A 22009-nucleotide genomic window follows, 5' to 3' on the forward strand; every position below is an offset into this window, starting at 1 on the left:
GACACTATTTGTCTGCCAACGGTTAAATTGCCCTAGAGTTTTCTTGGCATACCAATCGCATTCTCTCTCACTACATTCTCACCCTAACTCGTTTCTCCTACGAGACAAAAATTTAAAAATGTCACGCAATTCCGAAACATTTTTTGACATTCTCGAAGGGTGAAACTATATTTCTCATCTTTTTCTAACATCTCTCTTTTATTTCAAAGTAAAATTTATACAAAAATGCAACATTCGCAACATTGATATTTCTTTTAAATTTTGTCCTTGGAAACGTGTCTATTAAACTATAATAAATAAGTTACAATGCTCTTCTCTCAATGTTATATCTTTTGTAAAATACATACACCAAGGTCCGGAATACTAGCGGATGTAATTGAAAGGGGACATCATTGCACAGTGAAAGAACCTACGCATGACGAAATGCATCTCGGAAGGTCTGCATTTAGGGACGCGGAGGCGTCGCATTGTTCCTCGTAGGGGCGCAGGATTATATAGGGGGCTCGTCTCGTTTAGGGGTTCTCGGCTCGGTACAGATACGTTATGATCGATAGTCTCGTGTTGTCTCTCGAAAGAGTGACGTGTTACAATTCGCGCGTCGCGTTCCGTTTTATTCAGTAATCTACAATCCATCCTTCAAATTCTGTCGGCCGCCTCTTATAATATGACAAAATTGGTTTCATGATATAAGATCAATGATTGATGAAATTAAACGTATGATCTTTGTCAAAAAATTAATAATAACGTAGAAAGAACACAAATGTAAAAAAATTCACATTATTAAAATTTTTGTAAATGCAATGTTTGTATCTTTGCTATAATGAGTAACATTATGTCATGTTGCGTACAAAATTTTTATAATATGTCTTACCATAATTTATACCATATTTCTTTATTTAGTCTGCTGAATCTGGTCTGGAAATGACTACTTGTGTGTTACAACATGTCCCTCTCTTTCTCTCACCCTGACTGGCGGCGTTCGTCTTCGACTCCGTTCCTGGCCCACACTCTCCAAGAACCCCCAAGCGTGGCACAACCCCCGTATTCCTCGGTGCTAAACGCAACTACACAAGGGGCCTTTCTGCAGTCTTTGTTTTCCCTTTCTTCCCAGTGTCGTTTCGCAGTCTCGCGCGGGGTGATCGTTGAACGACGGAAGCAGGAAGAAATCAACCGAGAAGGGCAAAAAGCCGACCGACAGACAAGCGATCGCGCGAAAGAACCATCAAAAATATTGTTTACTTCTGACAAATGGATCTTCAAATATTGCACAGAGTTAATTAATTGTCTTTATTTGGTATCTGCATAATCAAATCACTCTACTAAAGTAGATTAAAAAGAAAAAAGAGTTAAATTTCTTTCTTCGCGAATATTAATACAATATTAATATAAGGTAAAAATTTCATTAATTAATTTATTAATCATCATGTATGAATAAGTGATCGGATCTAATTTGTGAATAATTTAAAAAGTTTAAATAGTGACACTAAAAGTGAAACATCATGATGTTTAAAGTGCAATTACAACGCTTCATAAATACTAACAATAAGTAAAAATATCACAATAAATAATTCGTGATATGTTTCACATATAACGTACGTGCAAAAAAATATTTTTCTCGAATGTTATTGTTGTTGAATGGCAAAGCAAAATAATTTGTTGCGTAGTGCGTGCTATCGTGCACCGTGTTTGGATCTACATCCTCCAAGACGTTGTCTATCCGTGCTTCACGTAAAATGTCTCACGACTGTGTATAGTTAAAATCATCGACTAGAGTGTCAATCTCGCACCGCAATCATGTGGCGCGGTGATACGCGGTGCCGAGATTCATCTCCGGAAAATCATCTCCCCCTGAACATCCCATCACGGGTCCCCCGTCGTCCGGTGCAACGACGACGGAGTCCGGAAGACAGCGCGAGGTTTGAGTAGTCCGCGAGTCGTCATCGGCGGCAGTATCGTCAGGAACGCGGCGGCAGTCCTGCGGGAGGTTGTGCGCGCAGCAGTGACGGGACAAAGAGAGAAAAAGAGAGCCCAAGTTCCAGAGAGAGAGGTAGCGAGATTTTTCCCCACCGCTTGGAAAAACCAACCCCCCACCAGCCGGGTACCGTGGGGGCAGGCGGCGGTGGCGGCGGCGTGGAAGAGACGCGCGGCGGGCTGCGGGGGCGACGAAAAGAGGGGGCGAGGAGGGTTACCCAGGGTGGTCTCGGTGGTGGCTGGGGGCGGCAGCCTCAAAAATACACCGCAACCACACCGCGCGGCTCCACCGCAGAAGCCGCCATCTTCCACCGCCGAACCGAAACGAGACCGCGCGAGTTAAACACCCTATCCTACTTCCTCCGAGTAGAAGCTGCCCTGCCACCCGCTGAAGCAACGGCCAGGTGAAGAATCACCATCGCCGCGACGGCGACCGATTCTGACGGCGAAGGACATTTGGGATAGACATCTGCGATCCTTGAAGCAGAAAAATTTCGGATCGGTGTTGATGTGCGCGAATGAAGATATACCGCGCGGATTGTGATCATCGCCTCGATTGCAAGTTGAAATTCCAACGTCAGTGTTCACGAATTTTTAATCGTTATTTGATATGTACAGATAATACATTTTCGTGATTGATCAAGACTTCGATCGACGAGAGAGATACACGTGACGTGCGCGGTCCTCGCCAAAGTTCGGTGAAACTTGGCGCGGTGAGCGCCACGTACGGAAACATATGGTTTGATTTGAAAAGCTTTCTGATATATATCCTAACGCAATTTTAGTGAAAATACAGAAAAAAAGAAAGTGTGTGAGCATGATGCCATCAATGATAAGGATCACCGGTGCGAAACAGTGTTTTAAGCGCGCGGTAAGAAAGCCATCTCTCTAAGTCTGTTTCCGAAACTGGACTTTCGATTCGATGATCAGATTTAAGTGTTTCAAACAGTCGCGAGTGCTCCTTCGGCTTCGATAAGAAGACGGCAGGCTGAGGACTCGATCAAAGAATCGAGAATACGTGGAAAACAAGGGTCGTCGAGATTGCCGACGATTCCAATAAAACGAATTTTCTCCGCGAGTTGGCAATCGAGACGAAGAAGAATTTGCAAACGGATGCCCTTGCCTCCGCCCTGCAGCAGGATAATGAAATAAGGATCAAAGAAACCTAAGGCCCGCGAGGGAAAGCCCGAGAAAGCCGCCGAAAAGTCGCGCGTGCCTCTCTATTCCGAAGAAAACAAATCCAATTCTCGCCGGAAGAAGATATCGGCGTACATTCGTAATGTGTTCCTCGCCATTGGTGAGACCAATTTGTGCTCGTAAGATTCTTAGACTGTTATCGAGCGAACTCGATATATTGACTGATCGCGCATGTCGAATATAACAATCAATTCTAATGACAAAACTTCAGTTTGTGGAATAAGGGATTGTAACTACTTACATAATAAAGTATATCACAAACGCAGACGTATCATCAAAGGACCAAGCATCATATCGAAATTGATTACAAGGATCGATCTTCTCACGGGGATCACGTGTACAGATACTTCATCTAGAATTCGGGAAAGACAAGACGTTAACAATTGAGCAGCCGAAATCATTCGGAAAGCTTGCAGGGAAAGGTAACATCTCGATCAAGAGAATCAATGATATCGTTCCCATGACGAATCCTTCGCGAGATGTTCGACCCGAGGAACGGCCTCCCGGCCTAGACTATCCTGATCCTAGATCAGTACGCGGCAGTCATCAGGCACATCAAACAGTGAGTCAAATCGGCGGGCCCAGAATACGGAGGACCCGGGCTTCGTCCTCGAGGAGAAGAATGCACTTGGCCAACGAGGTTCCTCCTCAAGGTTCGGCCGGCGGAAATCATCTTCCCGATTATGCTCTCACCGCCGATTTGCTTGCCGAGAGAACATTGGACGGACTTCTCGCCGAGCATCCTGGCGAACTTGTTCGCACAGGTAAAATTATATTTAAAAACAACATTTATAGAATATATAAAAGATTCGTTATTATTTTTTCATCATAATCATAGTATACAAACAAAGTAAAAATAAAAAATGTAGTAGAAATGTAATTTTAACTTCTTCAGAAAACTATATATAGAAACGTTTTATTTTTTTTAAATAATCTTAAGTTTCGGAAAATAATCTTCTAATATATGAAATATAAATCCGATGGTACTATATGATTGATTAATAGACTTAATGAAAACAAATTTGTCAATGTAGATAAAGAATATAGCGTTTTATTTTTATGTTAATATAAGGTTCCCCACATGTGGTGTGCACGGTATTGCCGTCACATTGGAGATCGAACAAGACTTTGCCGGTAGCCTTCAAAGTAGTAGCCCTCGGCGAGGTCGGAGATGGTACCCTCGTGACCGTTCGGGCTGGAAACGATGAGAATTGCTGCGCGGAACTACGAAATTCTACTGCTCTAATGAAGAACCAGGTCGCCAAATTTAATGATCTTAGGTTCGTCGGTCGAAGTGGTAGAGGTAAGTCCTACAACCGCACAACCTACATTTCCTTATATAACAATTATTTTAAAGTAATCCTTACCTTAATCTATATAATTACGCTTTAAATATTAATATGATAAAACACTAGAGAATATATTTTCTCTTTTCTCATTCTTGATATCTTTGTATATTTGCTTTATAAAAATAACTCTCACTGATTGACGTCGAAAACTTGATCAGTTTTCTGCTGGTTCACCTTCTCTTCCTATCTTAAATCATTCAGACCCCGCTACATTAAGGTGGTGCCCCGACTGATGGCCTCGTTTTTCCCGTGTCGAAAGCCAAGCACGGGCTACCACCTGGCCCCTCGTTCCATCCTCATTTTTAATTCACGCGACAAATATCGTGACTCGGTATCTCCTCACGACTGCCACCCACTCCATGCCATGCCGGGGTAAGAGAGCGCACGCGGAGATTTTTTAATTCCCGGCTCCGCGTTTCAATAATTCAACGTTTCTTTCGTCCGAGAAAGCGGAACGTAGGGCGACGAGGGGAGAAAAAATTGGGGTCCGAGGTCTCTGAATAATGCTCCCTAATAATCGCAGCCATTACGGACGGTTAATGCAAACGTTCGCTCCTTGAAGAGGAGCTGAAGTAGGGAGAGGGGGGGAGGGAAGAAGCGGCATGAGAGAACCTAGATCGCAGCAGGAAAGGAGCAAACTTTCCAACATCCTTTTTTTTCTCTCCCTTGTCTCTCCTTTTTTCACGTATAGGAGTCGAGGTAGAGAATCGGAAGATACGAATAACGAGGCGTCCTTTAATTCCTTTAATTCGACCGAGTTGCACCACCGTTCTTTTCGTCCGCCTTCTCCCGTCGCTCTCCCTTTTCTCATCTTTTTCCGACGACGTCGAACTTTCGAGAGAGCAGTCACGGGCGTACCCGGTTAACGAGGGGGTGGTCGACTTGTTTATGGCAAATTGGAAAAGGAAATTGCGGGGTTTGCAATATCGGTGGGTTCCGCACTACTTTTGTCCGACGCGACGGTAGACCCTAAACGGTAGACGGCACTCTCCTCCCTCCCATTGACTTATTTCGACGATTCGTTTGGGGCGCAGAATGATAAATTATTATTATTTGTTGTCGTATTTCTGTCTGCATATCAACCTATTTACGAGCGATATCAATTTGAAGCGTCATCCACACGGCGCAGCGCCGTGTTAGGATACCGTTGGTCTCATTCCACATTGGCCTCTTCCACTCCAAAAATGGAGAGATCCAAGATACTCGTTATAGAACAATGGAGACCGGGAAACGGTTTTCAGAATTTTTTAGCGGGACTCGCGAATAAAGATATCGCGGATATATAGGAAATTGTGGGATGGGATGGCGAAGCGCGAGCGAGAAGGACGGAGTGCGAGGGGGATAGATGGAGGTAGAGTGGTTGGCTGTAAGCGGCTTTGGTTTCCATGGCAGTAAGCCCTCATTACTGTATTACGGGCAGCCCCTAACTACCGCCGGTATGCAACGATTTGCCTCTAGATTCCCTATATGAAAGTGATGCAAGATCGTTCCACGCGCGTATCACAATCGCCGCTGGATTTTTCTTTCCGCATATCTGACGCCAGCAAATTTCCGTGTTGAGATAAATTTGAATCCTGTTCATCGCAATATGTTTCAAATATACCAGTTGGAAATTATGCGCGCGCGCGCGCGCGCGACAAATGCAATGAAAGAAAAGAATATTTGAAAAAAGGGGGAAGAAAATTAAGCGCGCTGTGTAAAAGACCAACTATAGAAGAGGTGAAACGTTATTATCTGCAAAAGAAAGGGCAAACAGATCCTGTTAAATAAATCAAAAATTTATGATGTTTGTTAACGAGTCACGTCGCGCATATCGCGCTGCATAATACCACAACGAGACGAGGAGCCCCGGATGCATTTTATATACAGATTCCTCACGCGTTCCACCCGCTTTTTTGCCTTCGTTGTTTTGCACGCATCCCGTGCTCGCGCACTACCGACTTTTTCGGCTGCAAATATTTGTCTCATGCTCGCCCGCGGGCTTTGTCAGGCCAATTTAATATTGCGAATGCGGACGTAGAGAATTGATCGTGGTCGAAATGCGTGACGACGTTGATGGGGTGGCGGCCGAAATCCGCGTACGAAGAAAACGAAGAGTAGAGCTTATCTGCTTGCGTAGTTCTTGTGTCGGTGCAAAATTGCCAGTCATATTCGCCGAACAGCAGATTAATTTAATAACGTATAAATTTTTTTAACTCTCAATTTATACGGAACAGAGCTCTTGGAATCTTGGAAATATTTCTAAATACATAATTCTGCATAAAAATAATTTTCTATATAAAAATAACGGATGATGATGATTTTAGCATATCGTCATGTTTTTGGACGAAATACCATTTGTCCAGTTTCTCTCGCAGATGCTAGTTGATTGTTTCCCGAGAAATCGTCATTTTTGTTACGGATAAACACGGATAAAGTCGAATGTGAGAAAAACTTGGACGGTGTCAAGTCGACAAGTTTTTTCCTGACTCGCCGATTCGCTCCGACCCTTTTTAATCGACTATAATCGCTTTCATTCGGTCTTACGCGCTGACCCAAAAGAGGGACCTCTTCTAGTGCGATGTGTGCGGCTAGCGAGTGTAACGACTACGGTCAGGGGTTACGGGGGTGACGGCGGAATATTATCATACCGGCGCAGGGGCGTATATCACTCGGCCACCCCTTTCGCTCCCGACAGGGATTAGCGTCAACCTCCGACTGCTAGGAGTCACGGGCCGTACGGAGACGCGGCTATATATATACGTGTTTCTCTGCGATGCATTGGTGTTGGGGCGCGGATGAGCGGAGAGCACGGCACGGCGCGGCGCGGTGCGGCGCGACGGGAGAGGGTGGCGACGGGCGTAAAAACGACGGGCATAAATACCGGAGTTACCTGTGTTTTATGACGGTCCGGCCGAGGTATAGGCAGGAAGAGAGCGCGAGAATCCGAGGGAAAGCTCCGACTATCGACAGCCAGATCCTGACCGATGTCCTGGCGCAATGGATCCCCGTCTCGCCCGTAGAGCCGCCTCCGCTCTCCGTTCTCCGTTCTCTCTTTTTCTCCCTTCTCGTGGAAGGAGGACTCGTTTTAGATTCGCCACCGCATGGCAAGCGTTGCAACATACGAGCTCGAGTCTGCCGCTGTCACGAATGCAGATCCGAATCTTCGATATCTCCTTTATGAGTCGAAAGAAAAACGCGTGGTTCAAATATCGAACCTTTGATCATTATTATCACACTATAGTGCTTCTAAATTGCCAAGATTTTACTACGTGCAGCGATATTACTTGCCAAACAAAATAATATGTTCTCAGTTGATTAAAACTATAAACAAATAATTATTATTTTATGTAAAACAGCACAAAATTCTTTCATGATAACAGAACTGCGAGAAGCTATTCGTGGAAGCTGCCGTGAAGAGTTTCGTACGAGACGAAAATGATTTAATAAGTCGTAAAGGTCCGTCGTCGTTGAAAAGGGTCGACGTTCGTTTTCATCGACCTTTTAAAATAGCGGATCTCTGTGTTCGGTCGACCGAACAGCTGTTGCAATCATTTGCCCCTGCATCGGCAATACTTTGCTTTGAAGCGTGTCCAATCCACTAAAAAGTTCCCCTCGATTTACTAATCTCCCGAATTATAACGAGGCCACAGGCACTTCATTAGTAACTTTCACCTAAAAAAATCTGCTGAATAACGAATAAAAGCGTCTTTTTTCAAAAAATAATAATTGATGTGAAACAATTATGGTTTCATCCAGTTTTCTAATAGATTCACTTGAAGCTTTAACAGACGTCAACGTTTCAAAATAAATCTAATTTTGAAATACGAAAATTAATTTCCGGTGACAACGACAAACAATTCCCTAAAGAAAGACTGTAACTTCCAACGTCAGAAGATATTTTAGCGTTTTTCAAGAATCCGAATACGCCAGTTTTAAATCTGCGAGAGCGGTTGGCAAATCTCGCCAGCGACCATCTCGCGGCGACGTTTTTTGCCAATTAAAAATTAAAAAATCCATCCCTCGGTCAAGTAAGGGATCGCGGAAGGGACTGCAAGGGCGCGAGGGGAGTCGAGGAACGCACGGTCCTATGGCGGATGACTGCGCCGAGATTTTCTACCGATTAAACATTATTTTCCGCTCTGGTCTGTAGTATGAGTCGCATACGTACGTACATATCCGTTTCTTTCACATATATTAATTCCACGTTTCCCTACTTTATTTTCTCGATATTTTTCGCTCCTCATTCCGTCGCGCCAACAGCAAGGCAGGCTTTTGCAAACGCTTCAATGACCGCTCGCCCGGTCGCGCCGTCGCATCTAAAAGTCGTTATGCTCGACGTTGCGATTATTGCCAGTGGGAATTGATCCTGACAGAAATTTATTCTGCTGCAAGATTCCGGCGAAATCATCGCGGAACAATCACCAAACATATTTATACGATGACGCTTTCTTCTTGCAATCAATAATCTATTTTCAACAATAACGCCGTACCGTCAAAAAATTGATAAAAATACAAATTATTAGTATTTATAATCAAATTTATAATAACCAATTTTTAATCCTAATTCCCAATATTTGTTTAAGACTGAACGAATGCGCGTGTGAAATAAAGATAAAAAAGAATTTCCTTTCAAACATGTCACGGCGGCACACGCTCAGCCTCGTTTACCATGATTCGGGTAGTCAAAACGTCAGAATCTTAAAACACGACAAACACTCCGAAATAACGATCCGAGCAACCCTCACACTCGCACTCGCTTCACCGGCAAACATGGGGAGTTTTTAACACTGCATGATCCCTGAGTAAACTTAGGGTAAACGCCAGCATTCTCGTGTCTTCTAGGACAATTTTTGTCGTGTAAGTGAACGCGAGCCAACTTTGCCCGAATTAACTTCTCAGCCGATTCGTTTGAACTCATCCGAAGAATATCTGAGAACATTTTGCGTTCTTGCAAAAACTTAAAACTGGACGCATCCCAGTTACAATCAATCGCCTTATGCAAGAATTGCATACCCGCATTTATCCTTTCAACTCTAGATAATAAATTTTAAACTCTAGATTTAAGAAATGCTAATACAGGATATTGCCGCGCAAAAATAGCGAGCCCTTCAGTAATCTTTCGAAAAAGTCCAGTATGACGAAAAATTCTACATCCCACTCGGACATCATAATCTTTATGGATCCTCTCAATCGCGTCTGCGACCAGGCAATATTTTGTTGGATAAAAGTGACGTACGGTGCGTGTGGATTAGTAATTTTTTCAAACTTGTTTGCGAGTACAAAGAATGCTAGAATGAGTAAAATCCTCGGTACATAAAGAAGCGCTTAAAGCAAGAAAGCGGCCAAAAAAGTTTTGCACAATGTTTTCCAATCTCATAAATCGCGTGGTAAATCAGAATCAATTTTGTTGCAATCGGATTATTGCAAAACTTCTAAGACTGAGAAAGCCATTTTCACGTGCAATTGACCACCATGAATCATTTGTGTACAACCGATGAATTAGAATCTCGCTAGACGTAGATAAGTCGGGGAAGAGAGGAAGAGGAGAGAGTGTTGTAGACCCCGAAGGGTAGATCGTTCTTCCAGCGAGTTACACATAATGCCTCATAAACACCCTCAAAATGCCTGCCATCACCCTTGCCATCACATTGCCGTCGCCCTCTCGCGCCTGACACCACGTTGGCAATAAACTTCGGTCTCGTTAACTCTCAGCCACGAAATCTCTCCAACGAAATCTTTCACACCCATCGTGAGACACGTGAGTTTCGATACATCGTTTTCACATTAAAGATGTGTAGTATTTAAATACGCATGACAAATCACTTATTACTTGGAAAATTGATTTTTTAGGAGAAACGAAAGAAATATAAAATCGAGATCACCTAATATCTTGATATGAAATAGAATACGAGAAAATCAGTTCTGATAGGACTTTGGATGTTTGGATAGACATCGTGAAACAACATTAGCGCGAAAATAGCGGCCAATCACCGCGCGACGCAAAAGGGAACGCGCTGGAAATGGCACGGCTCCCTTGGCGAAGTTTAAGTCCGGTATTTCGCCCAGCGACGGGCGGTAAGCCGGTTAAATGTCGTGGTTCACCGTAAAAACGCGGTCGTTTACCGGGGGCCAGCCGCGCCACCATAAAATAAAACTACCCGACCACGCGCGTGTACATACTACATACCGGCCGCACTTGGCGACGCCATTATAAGCTGTATAACTTTATTGTCGCGGAGCGCGGAAAAGCGCCTAAATGCCCCGCTTTGCCCTGCATATATTTCATCGCTGCTATTTTCTTCGTTTGGTATTGCAATGCGACGCGACGAGATGGCTGGCCGCCCCCGTGTTTTATTTCGCGTACGCGCGATTACCGGGACCGAGTTCGATGCGTCGAACGCGTGACGAATTCCATGCGACGCGCGCGTCATCGATTGAAATATTTGTGCCGAAAACATCGAAATTTAGTAAACGGCCCGGCCAGTTACGAGTCGCGCTTCATCTGCGCGTTTGCCAATATTGTTCCAGGTCATCGACGGACTTGGAGAACGAAAAACGCTAACGTGCGAAAAACATATTAACACACGCATACGAGATATTGAAATTATAAAAATCAGAATCTGTACTTCAATGTATCGTAACTTCAATGTGACCGATGAAATATGTAATCATGAGAAAGTATATCGTTGAAAAAAAAATAAATAAAATACAAATATGTACATTATACTTAAAAACTATTGAAATAATAAAAATAACAACATAAAATTCACAAGACAGTACAATTATTACAGTATTGTAAATATATGTTGTTAAAAGCAATATTTCTCAAGATCGGGCAAATTATCGTCTCAAAATTTCGAAGGGGAGGATATCTCATCTATCGAACTACCGAATGTTGTTGAAAGATAAAACAACGAAATCGCGCGTGACGGGAGACTGCGTATTTTAGGGGGTCGCGTTTAGCGCCGGGAACATTAACATATTCCAGCCTATACGGGAACAAACATCGACGCACTGGCGTCACTCGTTCACCCCTTACTTCCGGCACATTTGTGTTTTGTTTCCAGCGAGCGCACCGCGCGCGCATTGCCGTTTTGCTCGTGCATGCCGTCGAGCACATATCCTTCGCGATAGCAACGGATTAAATCTGCCAAGAAATTTCAATTCAATCAATCGCGATAGCTGCCAGCCCCAAACCGTTCGTGTATTAATTCGATGAATACATAAAGTGGCGGTCATCATTACGTAAACGCTTGTAAAATACATTCGTTTCACTTCGATATGCAAATGTAGATAGAGTATTTGGTTAAACGTTAAACAATGCAGAACATAAATCGCGAAAGCGAATGCAATTCATGAGATTGTGCGTCCTGAGAATATTTCTTTTCGTGGTCGGCGAATTGGATATGAATAATAGAGTCTACGAAAACCAAGGAGCGCGGAATCAACCGTGTCTTTATGGTTTTTGATCTGGCAACGGAGCCAAAGCACGATATGCTACATCGTCCCATTGGGAAAAACTCGTCTCTCGTTTTACCGCCAGGGGATAATTCTTTCTTATCTCATTCTTTCTCCCAACATCTCTGTGTTGATTTTTGTTTCAGGGAAAAGCTTCACCTTGACGATCATGCTGCAGACATCGCCGCCGCAAGTGGCCACCTTGTCGAAGGCGATCAAGGTAACTGTAGACGGTCCAAGGGAACCGCGATCGAAGACAAGTGAGTACAACGTTATCTACCGAGGATAATAACTTTTTCCTAAAGTCGAGCTATGTCTATATGTGTGTAGAAAAAGTTAATTAAGAATCTTAATTAAGTAAGCAAACCGACAAATATTATTCGACGGAAAAAATGCACGATCGCGCATTGTCGCGATTTATCATCGAATCGCACGACGACAATTCATGAATTCATCCCACGTTGTAGGACACCAGGCCTTTCATCCCTTTCACTTCGGACCTCGTCCATTCCCCTTCGGACACCCACAGGACCCGTTGGGATTCAAACTGTCGGGTAAGTCAGTACTCTCTAATCAAAGACACACGCGCGGCCTCCATCATCTTCGTCGCGACGAATTTGCGCGGATACCTGGCTCCAATGAGGCTCACCTTCAGCCTCTCGGCACGTCTCCCCGTCGATAGATAACTAAGTTTACAACCCCGTGCCGTGCTCCTCCCGAGAGGAGAGCAACTGCGGCAACTTCGGCGGGCCAGGGTCGACGCCCTCTTCTCGCGCGCTAGCTTCGTGGCTGCGAAGGGTGTCAAAATTGAGCGTCGGCAGGCACCGACTCAAAATTGAGTTTTGCCACCGGCCTCTAAGTGAAGAAGACTCTGATTAAGCCCCGGGCGCGAACTCTGCCTTTTCGTTTCGAGGAAGCCGCTCGGTCCCCGCTTACGGAGAAGTCACGAATAAACTTTAGCTCCCTTAACTTTGCCATCGAGTGGCTTACGACGCGGTAAAATACCTCACCAACTTAAACGATCAAGTTGAAGCATTTTTTTTCTTTTTTACTTTTAACATCACAATTTTGATATTTGCAGTACTATTCGTAAAAAATGTTTTCTTTTATAAAAGATTTCATTAAATAAATAAATAACGAAATATTGCTGCGGATTGTTTTTAGCGTGTACTCAATCAGTCTTTTTCTCGGAGGGTCGATAATGCGTTCGCTGTAATATAAATGATGGTTTAAACGATTTCACCGTCGCCAACGTTTTCGAAAAAGTTTTCAGGTATCCGGCCGGTTCGACAGGACAGTCGGGTGGCACGAATTCCATTGAAACTCGTTCGAAGCTCCAAATTTTGATGGGACTAGCCCGGAGCAGTGAGGGTCGGGTACTGATACTGGTGCACCGACAGTGTATTGTTTCGGCATGATAAGCGGCTTAACGGAGCTTCGCTCCCTCCTATCCCCGAGGCGTACTACGGGATGGCAGTCCTGCCGTCGATTTCTCGCTGCTACTCCCGTCCTACCCCGCAACCCCGGTCTGCTCAATCAAGAATCAGCCACTACCGCGCCCGGTAGTACGCCGGAGCTTTAACTTTTCTTCTCTTTGCGTCTCTTGCCATCGCGATTCGATCCACGGATTGTTCTAACATGATTTCTCAACAAATCATTGGCACTCGGACTAAATAATCAGAAAAATCATGCAACATTTTTAAAATAAATCCCAGGAACTACTAATAGGATGAAAAAAAGAAAAAAAATTACGTTATGAAAATTTTCACAAGCTCAACTTCGTTGGAATGTCAGAGTTCTTTGTCAATATTAAAGTATATCAATTCGTTAGAGATATAATGCAAATTATTGACGTACGGTTTTAGCACGTCATCGGATTAATTGTATTCGCACAATTGGGTCACCTACATTGTTTCGGCTAGGGTGCAAACGGCACTCAACGAATATCGATCGGTTTATTTCGAGTGATGTGCTTGCGAGTTTTTTCAACCCTTTCGCTCGGGGTTCGCCGGTCGGCTCACAGGTTGCGCCTCCATCCAGTCCAGCAGAGGGTCGGTCAGTCGAGCACCTTTCAAACTTTCAAAGCCGCCCAGCCGCTGGGTATCGCTGACTAGGTAAGGGTGTTCAAGAGGTGGTTTATTAGATATCTGCGCCAGGAGGGTTGATAAGGAGAAAGGGAAGAGCACTATCGAGGGTGTGAGACGAGTGGCTGGCCGTGCAGGGTTGTTAAGGTGCCCATTGAGGTGTAACTAGGGGGATGTTATTAAATTTCGTTTGGGCCTACCTCGACAGCAGGGACGAATTTTATGATCTCCCCAAGGGCTTCGTGAGAACGCCGAGGTCCGACGGACGGGCTATGCGTCTTTTCTTCCTTTCGATCTCCGATATCGCTTTCAATTTCATCTTTTTCATCAATCTCAATATATCGAAATGACATGTTACTCACTTTTACGATGTAATTAATTTTAAATTGCACAAGTATCTTTGTCTTGCTTAGAAAAGCAACATTTACAATTTTAATAACAAAAATATTTTCTTCAATAGTCCATATAATATTTTTTTTATTTTTACTAAAAATCACTTGCATTAATAATAATAGATGCGTGAAGTATTAAAAAAAGAATTCTAAATCGCAAAAATCTTGTAATGTTCCAAAAAGCTGTGAAAGGTGAACTATTTCCGGCTTTTCTGCTACAATAATATTTAAGAGCTTCACAATACATGCAGGAGCGATCACTAGCAAGCTCAGGGAAAATTAATGTATCCGGCGACAGATACCACACGGTAGATCGTCGCTGAGATTGTCCACGAACGAAAACACCCCGATCGCGCGCGTCCCGGGAGGCCGAGCCCGTCGTCTTTGTCAGTCTGGCTAAGGGGATGAAAAATCGCGAGGTGCCAAGATTCGAGTTAACAAGAACAGCTCGTGCAGCCCCAATCTGCCCTCCCTCTTTCCGCTCTCCCGTGTCAATTAACCGCCTACGAGGGAGAGGCAGGGTGGTAGAGGAGTTGAGGAGAGAACCGGAAAAATCGCGACCCCTGTTTCAATAAGGTGGCCTTTACCTCATTTGGGGGAGATTGTTAGGAACGCTCAGTTTAAAACTGTCGCTTCGTTTCTGGATCGTTTTGCAGTAAATTCGCGACTTTCTTTAAAGCGGATCTCTCTTCTTATCGAACATATAATTTGCGACCAACAATTATGATAAATGTAGAAATTTTATTCTATATACTGTATTACTGAGACTTATTTTATGCATATATATATCGCTATTCTTATAATACTACTGCTATAACTCTAAATGTGAAAATAACGTAAATCTTATTGACTGCTAGATTGGCCTAATCGCGACAAGTTCTATCGCGGTCTGCTACGATCGTCAGATTATATTCCTCTTCCAAACTTGGGTACCATCGTACCTGATTTACGATGCGACGCGTTTAAAGGGCTCTTTCACGTATACGGAAAACCGTACGCGGCGGCGGCAACCCTTCGGGCGTGCGGTCCTTAAAGGGAACCTTTTTAAGGGTTGTTCCTGTCCACCCCCGTGTCGAATCACTGCGGATCCTTTAAATTCGCGTCACATTTCACCCCCTCAGTGCGTCTTGCAAGGGCGTCTCGGGGTGTTCCGTCTTTTAATCAGGTCCGGCTACCGGGACCTTTCTCTGGAAGCGACGGTAACTAATGACGCTCTCTCTAGCCTCAGTCTCATCTCTCATCTCCTTTCCTATCGTCGAAAATCCACCGAGCCTAAGAGATAGAAACCCGATAGCGTCTCGCGATATATCCTCGAAATCGATCTATCTCAATCCGATTTCTCTTCAGCACTATTCTACATTTATGTGATGTCATGGGATCACATCCACACAGGCTGATACGCGCAGCTATTAAACTTATAATACTTACTTTTTTAAAATGCTTTGTTAATAATGATTATAAAAAACTTACGTATATTTATAGTAAAGTTTTAATTATTAAATGAAAGAAGTGCTATGTGTGTTGATAAAATTATTCTTTTTATTTTACATGATCAATTGTAAAACAGCAACTAAATAAAATTATATAATTTTTTAGCGCACCCATTGAATCAATTATTACACAATTAATGATGATAAATCAACATTAAAATTAAAATTATTTATATAATCATGGAACATAATAAATGATAAGAATGAAAATTTATGCACCACTGAGAATTGCCAATTTCTTAAAAGATTCGTCATTTTTACACTCTTTCTCAACTTCAAAGAGAAAATCTCGCGACAGCAGGATAAAGATAGAGTAGAAGGGAGAGAGAGAGATAGCAATTTTCTCGTCCTTTCTCGAAATATCTCCTCGTAGAGCTTAGATCGGTGCCAGGGACCTTTCCAGGGTGGCATTTTAGGGGTTGCTGCGACGCGATAATGAGAACGGGCGCAAAGGGTGGGTGTGCAAAGACATCCAACCAGCAGTAGCTAGAGGATAGAACACGGGGTGGAAAGAGGAACGACGAACGAGTCGGAGAGAGTAACAGAGAGGAAACGAAGAGGTTGTGGAAAGGGGAGGAGATCGAGCTCCGCAAGGGTTAACGCCTTAGCAGCAAGAAGGGCGTTTTTAACGCCTGTTTTGCATAGATTTGAATAGATAAGACAGACAGGAAAATACGCGAATTAATTTATTATGTATCTCAGAGTGGTGAGATCAAGGAGGTTTAAGGCGAAGAACTTGAAGGACTTCCCCCTTCGTTCACAAGCTGCGTGACAATTTTCAAATCAATGTCTCTAAAACATTTCTTAAGTTTCATCGCTGCAAACCCACGCATAAAAGTTAAGACGTCGAACATTCAAGACAGTTTATAAGATACGATCCGTTTATAAGATATAATCTACGCGATTTAATTTTAGGCTCGAAAAAACGATATTATAATAGTAATTTAGTGAGCGAGTGAAAAGTGTAGTCGAAATTTGAAATCGTGTCGCGCCAACGAGTTCTGTAATCGACGTGACCAAATTTAATTCACCCCGCGGGTGGCTCGGCGGCGAAACGTATATAAAGCTACGCTTAAAAGCTCATATTACACGTGACGTCACATTACCGCATCTCGGGAACGGCGCGACCAAAGTACGTAGCACATTTTGAGCACGCTGCTCGATAATACATCATCCCTTAAAGCCCCCGATGGAAGGCACACGCAAAGGCAACTAACCCTAGGGCCGTAACGTTTAAGCTTAACATTTCTCACCCCTTAAAGGGTAGCAGCGGCTCCTTGAACCCTTTCAGCCTCGCGTCTCCCGCGCTCTGTCTCCCTCGCTCCTCTCACTCTTTCCCAGATCTCGCCGGGTCCCACCCCTCATTAGTCTTCATTTGTTTTCGGAATTATCGCCCGCCAGCCGAACCCAACCCGGCACGCGAGTTCCGTCGAAAGAGGGTGCACGGCATTTTCGAGGTTTATTAAATTGAAAATATGTTACACCCGTTCTAAAAAGGATGCATGTCGTGTCAAATGTTTTTACTTCATGCAAAATTGACAAAGCTGTTTTCGGTAAAAAGGGAGAGAGAAAAAGAAGTTTCTAAATATCCTTTATATATCAAACATTTTTTCGAAAAAAATTTGTATTATATCTTAGTAATTATAGAAAGCCCATCATAATTGTTACAATTATTAAATCATATCTCCTTGTGTAATTTTGTCACACAAATGTTTCACCATTGCGATATAGTCAATAAAATCCAACCTTTATTCAAACTTTATCGATGATACTGGTGAAAGATTTTATTTTTAAGGTGACAATCTGATTAACAAACAAGAAACTGATTGTCAGTTATCGAACAATGTTCGCACAATGCTTCCGTCATCTAATAAGAATCCGGGTGTCTGGAGAGCTTACCGAAGCGGTTCTTATTCATGCACCTGCCAACAGAAGCCGTCCGTTGGCCTCCGTAAGCTCGGTGGCAGCGGTGCTTTCGCGCGTCTCTTATCGTTTTCTTAATCCCCCTCATAAAGCAGGAGGGCTACGAGCTCTCACACGGCTAGTCCGTTCAGTGTGCCACGCCGGTGTGGTAGAACGCGAGATAGCGGTGTCCTCCCTGGCGAGCGCGCGCGGCTTAAAGAGAGCTTAAAAATCACCCCTTCGACCCCTACCGAGCTTTTTCACATCCCACCACCCGTCGCAGCGCGACTGGTGGGAGCGTACGAGCAACCAATGGGGCGATCTGCGCGTCTTTATGGTCACGCCCTCGTGCCAGTGACCGGACAATTCTCCCCGCTCCGTCGAAGCAAATTTCCCCTGTTTGCCACCCCGCCGGAACTCCTACCCCCGTCGTGCACGGTGGCTTCGCGGCAGCCTTCACGGAATTTTTAAACTGCCCCGCACAGATGACGGCATAATCTGTTATTGATCAAGGTCTTTCGAAAAACCGATACCACGTTGATGATCACGGTGCTTACTTCTTGCACCGTTCTTCTTGCACCGCGACGTGCCGAAAATCAATCACGTTACGCGTTACTTACTCATTATGTAAATCAAAAGAAATGGAATTTTCTTTTCATAATCTTTCGATAATCCAGGTAATCTTTGTGAAACAAATACGTTTTGCTTGTAAAAACATGATGAAAATTAAGTTATTGTTTTATAAATAAATACGCAGTAAGAGCAGTGATGCGACTTATGTCAGTTGGTTTGTCCAACCGATCACCCTTGAACGAACTTTTTGATGTCATAAATTTAATTGCATTCAAACACATGCTTGTGCGGCCGCGCGATATTGGCTATTATCGAAAAAAAGGTGATCGATCGTCTCTGCATTCTCTGTTGGATAAATTTAACTGTCCATCCACGTCAAAACCGCCTCTACGTCAAAGGGATGCGTTTCTACGACTCCAACTGTCAGTCGATCATCGTTTACCTGCCAAAAATTATACAACGCCACCGTGATGCCCAGAAATATGTTACGTCTTGTCACAAAACAATCGTATCAGTCACTTTCAGATGCTGTCGTCTACATTGCGTTACTCAGTTCTGAAAAATCGTATTCTATTGTGTGTGTGTATATATATATATATATATATATATATATATATATATAATTTAATTTTTCATATAAATGATTATTAAGATATCTAAACATCTTCAGATTATTTTAATGTGTAGACGTATATAAATTACACATATATTATATGTGTCTTTCATCGCAAATATTTCTAAACGATATGGAGGTCACCGCGGAGTGGCGTGATGACAGCGGAGACGCTGAACAAATAGAATCCTTGGAAACGTGTAATCTGCATTTCTTTGATTGCACAGGATTGCAACACCTGGGTCTGGAGCAAGGCGCGGGCCAGGGATGGGGTGGGTTACCTCGAGGATCTCTACCACCGCATTGTCTTCCACCGCCTCCCGGTCATCACCCACACACACATCCACAGCCGGTTGGTGCATCGGCCTTCAACCCTTTCCATCATGCCATCGAACAGAGATCCCCGAGGCTACCTGGACCTAACGCCGGTAAAGATACGAAATTCTCGTTATAAAGTATAAGAATTTCAGAGAAAGTTTAATTCGAACAAGAGAACACTTTATTTGAGTAAGACGGCATTTTCTCAGGCGATTAATAGACGTGTAATTTCATATGTTTATAAGAATCTTCGAGGAATGACTTGGGTCCTATCAGTGTGTCGGTGAGGGAAGTAACGCCGACAACGTCACCCGGAAACCCCGGACCGGGCTTGCTGACGACAGCTTCTGTGACGGCACCGACGCCTCCCGCCGAGTCGACCACTACTACTACGACATCCAGTCCGTCTGGACATCATTCGCACTTTCAAGGTAAAAGACACACAAACACGAGATCTGCTTAAAGATCCGATTCTTCATATATTCTTCATGACCCAAAGAAGCTAATATCTTGTTTATAACACAGGTCTTCATCTGCTGGGTGCTACGGGATCCATCTTCGGATCGATATTCGCGCCATTGTTACCACAATCCTCTTGGCTCTACAATCCCCTGTATCACACGCAACAGTACATCCTGGAGCCGGAATGGCACGCTCTGGCCTTGAGAATGGCTCAACAGCGATTGCAGAGGCCGGATCAGGCCCGATTGGAGGAACTCAGGAAACTCAGAAGCAGCAGCGACAGTCCCGAGAGCAGCACGAAAGACGAAGAACGGAGAGGAGACGATCAAGGCGCTTTACGTCGATCAGGACTGGATAGTCCTGACGATAGTATCGAAGTGGACGATAAGAACGATCAAGATTTGAATAGAGACCGCGTTAGAAGCGACGAATCTATACCCGAACAAGATTCCCCGAGAATTTCGCCGATCAGAAGCGACCTGGAAGATGCCGCGTCCACAGACGCCACCTTCCAAGAAGCATCGATCCACCTACGGCAGAGCATAGAAAATTTAAACGACTCGGACCTCCAAATCGATCAGGATCAGATCGCCCGTCGCAGTGACCTCACTGTAAAAATTCGTTTAGAAGGTACGGTCGATCTTAGCACGAAAAAGGGTCAAGATAAGGAAAATGTCGGTCAAGATCTGACGACGCGAAGAAAGGAGGATGGGATAGATGTCGAAAGAGAACCCATTAGATCACGAAGAGAAAGAAGTCCTAAGCCTAGACAGGTGTGGAGACCTTATTAAGAATTAAAATCAGTATATTGTTCTGCGAGAATTCTTCAAGCGCGATGATTTTAACGAATTCGATAATCAAGACGAGGAATTTGATTGTCGAACAAGTCGGAATAAATTTAGTATGATCTAGGCAAATTTTATCATGTGTTTTTTTTTTTCAGAAAAAACTTTGTTTCATTGAGAAATCAACGAATATTGATTAATCCCGTCGATAAATCTGAGACTAATCCCAAAAGTGGAACTTGCACGATGTTGTAGAGTAGTTTAGCAATGCTAAGCGATATATCATCATCGTCAAGTTGTCGAGAGATAAACGGAACATACCCGTTGGGTGCTCGAACATCTCGCGCGTAATGCGGTAATCGTCTGCTTGGAAATTAATTATCAGAACTTTCGGACGAACTTTTTTGTCAAAGTTATTTATCTATTCGTGTGCCCGTTGCGGTATCGTCTAAGAACTGTCATGGACTCGAGGACTAACCAGGGTTTACGTTCGCATATAGTATGTACATATATACAATGACGTCCGATTATTATATAAGTTAATGTTTCCAGTAAACGTTAAGCACACTACCCTCTTGTCATTCCAATTAAGAATACTTCAACTTTCTGAATGTCTTATCGACTACACGAATATGCTATTGAAGCGGCGCGCGGCGCGCATACATGTGTATTTTAATCCTGAAGAACGAATTTCTTAAATTAGAATATATCTTTTTCCGTGATCGTATTTATTTTACTTCTATGAAATATTGTCGATTTCAGAAAAAAAAATACTCGTGTGGCAGATGACATTTAGGGGGTTTTCTGGTATAAGCGAAATTACGAGCAGCCTACGTTGTAAATATCACTATATTAAAAATTTCAAATCCTGGCCGAGTCACATCCTTTATTAAGCCATTGTCTTCTTTTTATAAAACAACGTCATTTTTGAGGTACAGAGATATCGATATCCAGAAAAATGTCATTATACAATTATCATTTACATGATCTACAAGTCGTTTCGACGACGCTATATGTATTCCTGAGTATTGGCTTTAATCAAAATCATTCATTGTTTAAGTACATCATCAAATAAAGTAATATCATCCGTTTCCATGATATCGATTTACTCTCTTATGTGATCAGAGTAGAATTGCGCTGAAGACGTGTCATGCAATTCAAATTGGTAAGTGCAATATTGTTTAATTATATATCATAGGATAATTATTTGTCAAAGCGTTATCTTTTCATGAAAACAATAATTATTTCTAAAATAAAACATCTCATATTCTTTTGATACGCTTTGCGCGATAATTAGTTAAATCACTATACATCAAATAACTGACATTAATATACTCTTGTTTGAATACATATATACATATACATGTTCATACATATATACATACATACATATATAGGTATATACACGTTTGAACAATCTTACTTCCATTACT

At 43.2% G+C, this 22009-nt stretch overlaps 1 protein-coding gene across 2 annotated transcripts; it reads left to right on the forward strand.

Moving 5' to 3' along the window:
* The first annotated feature begins 1501 nt into the window (after window positions 1-1501).
* On the forward strand, window positions 1502-21447 carry LOC112458267. 2 transcript variants are annotated; one of them, XM_025021816.1, is made up of 8 exons: window positions 1502-3932; window positions 4241-4471; window positions 12104-12217; window positions 12425-12511; window positions 19239-19439; window positions 19575-19760; window positions 19855-20564; window positions 20735-21447. In XM_025021816.1, exons 1-8 carry the CDS (start codon window positions 3629-3631, stop codon window positions 20774-20776), a joined length of 1875 nt encoding a protein of 624 aa, XP_024877584.1. In that variant the 5' UTR covers window positions 1502-3628; the 3' UTR covers window positions 20777-21447. The 2 variants fall into 2 exon arrangements, with proteins under 2 accessions (XP_024877584.1, XP_024877585.1); XM_025021817.1 differs by having other exon boundaries at window positions 1503-3932; window positions 19855-21447.
* The last annotated feature ends 562 nt before the right edge of the window (window positions 21448-22009 follow it).

This window comes from Temnothorax curvispinosus, unplaced genomic scaffold (genome assembly GCF_003070985.1).
Source record: "Temnothorax curvispinosus isolate PA1 unplaced genomic scaffold, ASM307098v1 QBEX01008784.1, whole genome shotgun sequence".
Taxonomy (NCBI): Eukaryota; Metazoa; Arthropoda; class Insecta; order Hymenoptera; family Formicidae; genus Temnothorax; species Temnothorax curvispinosus.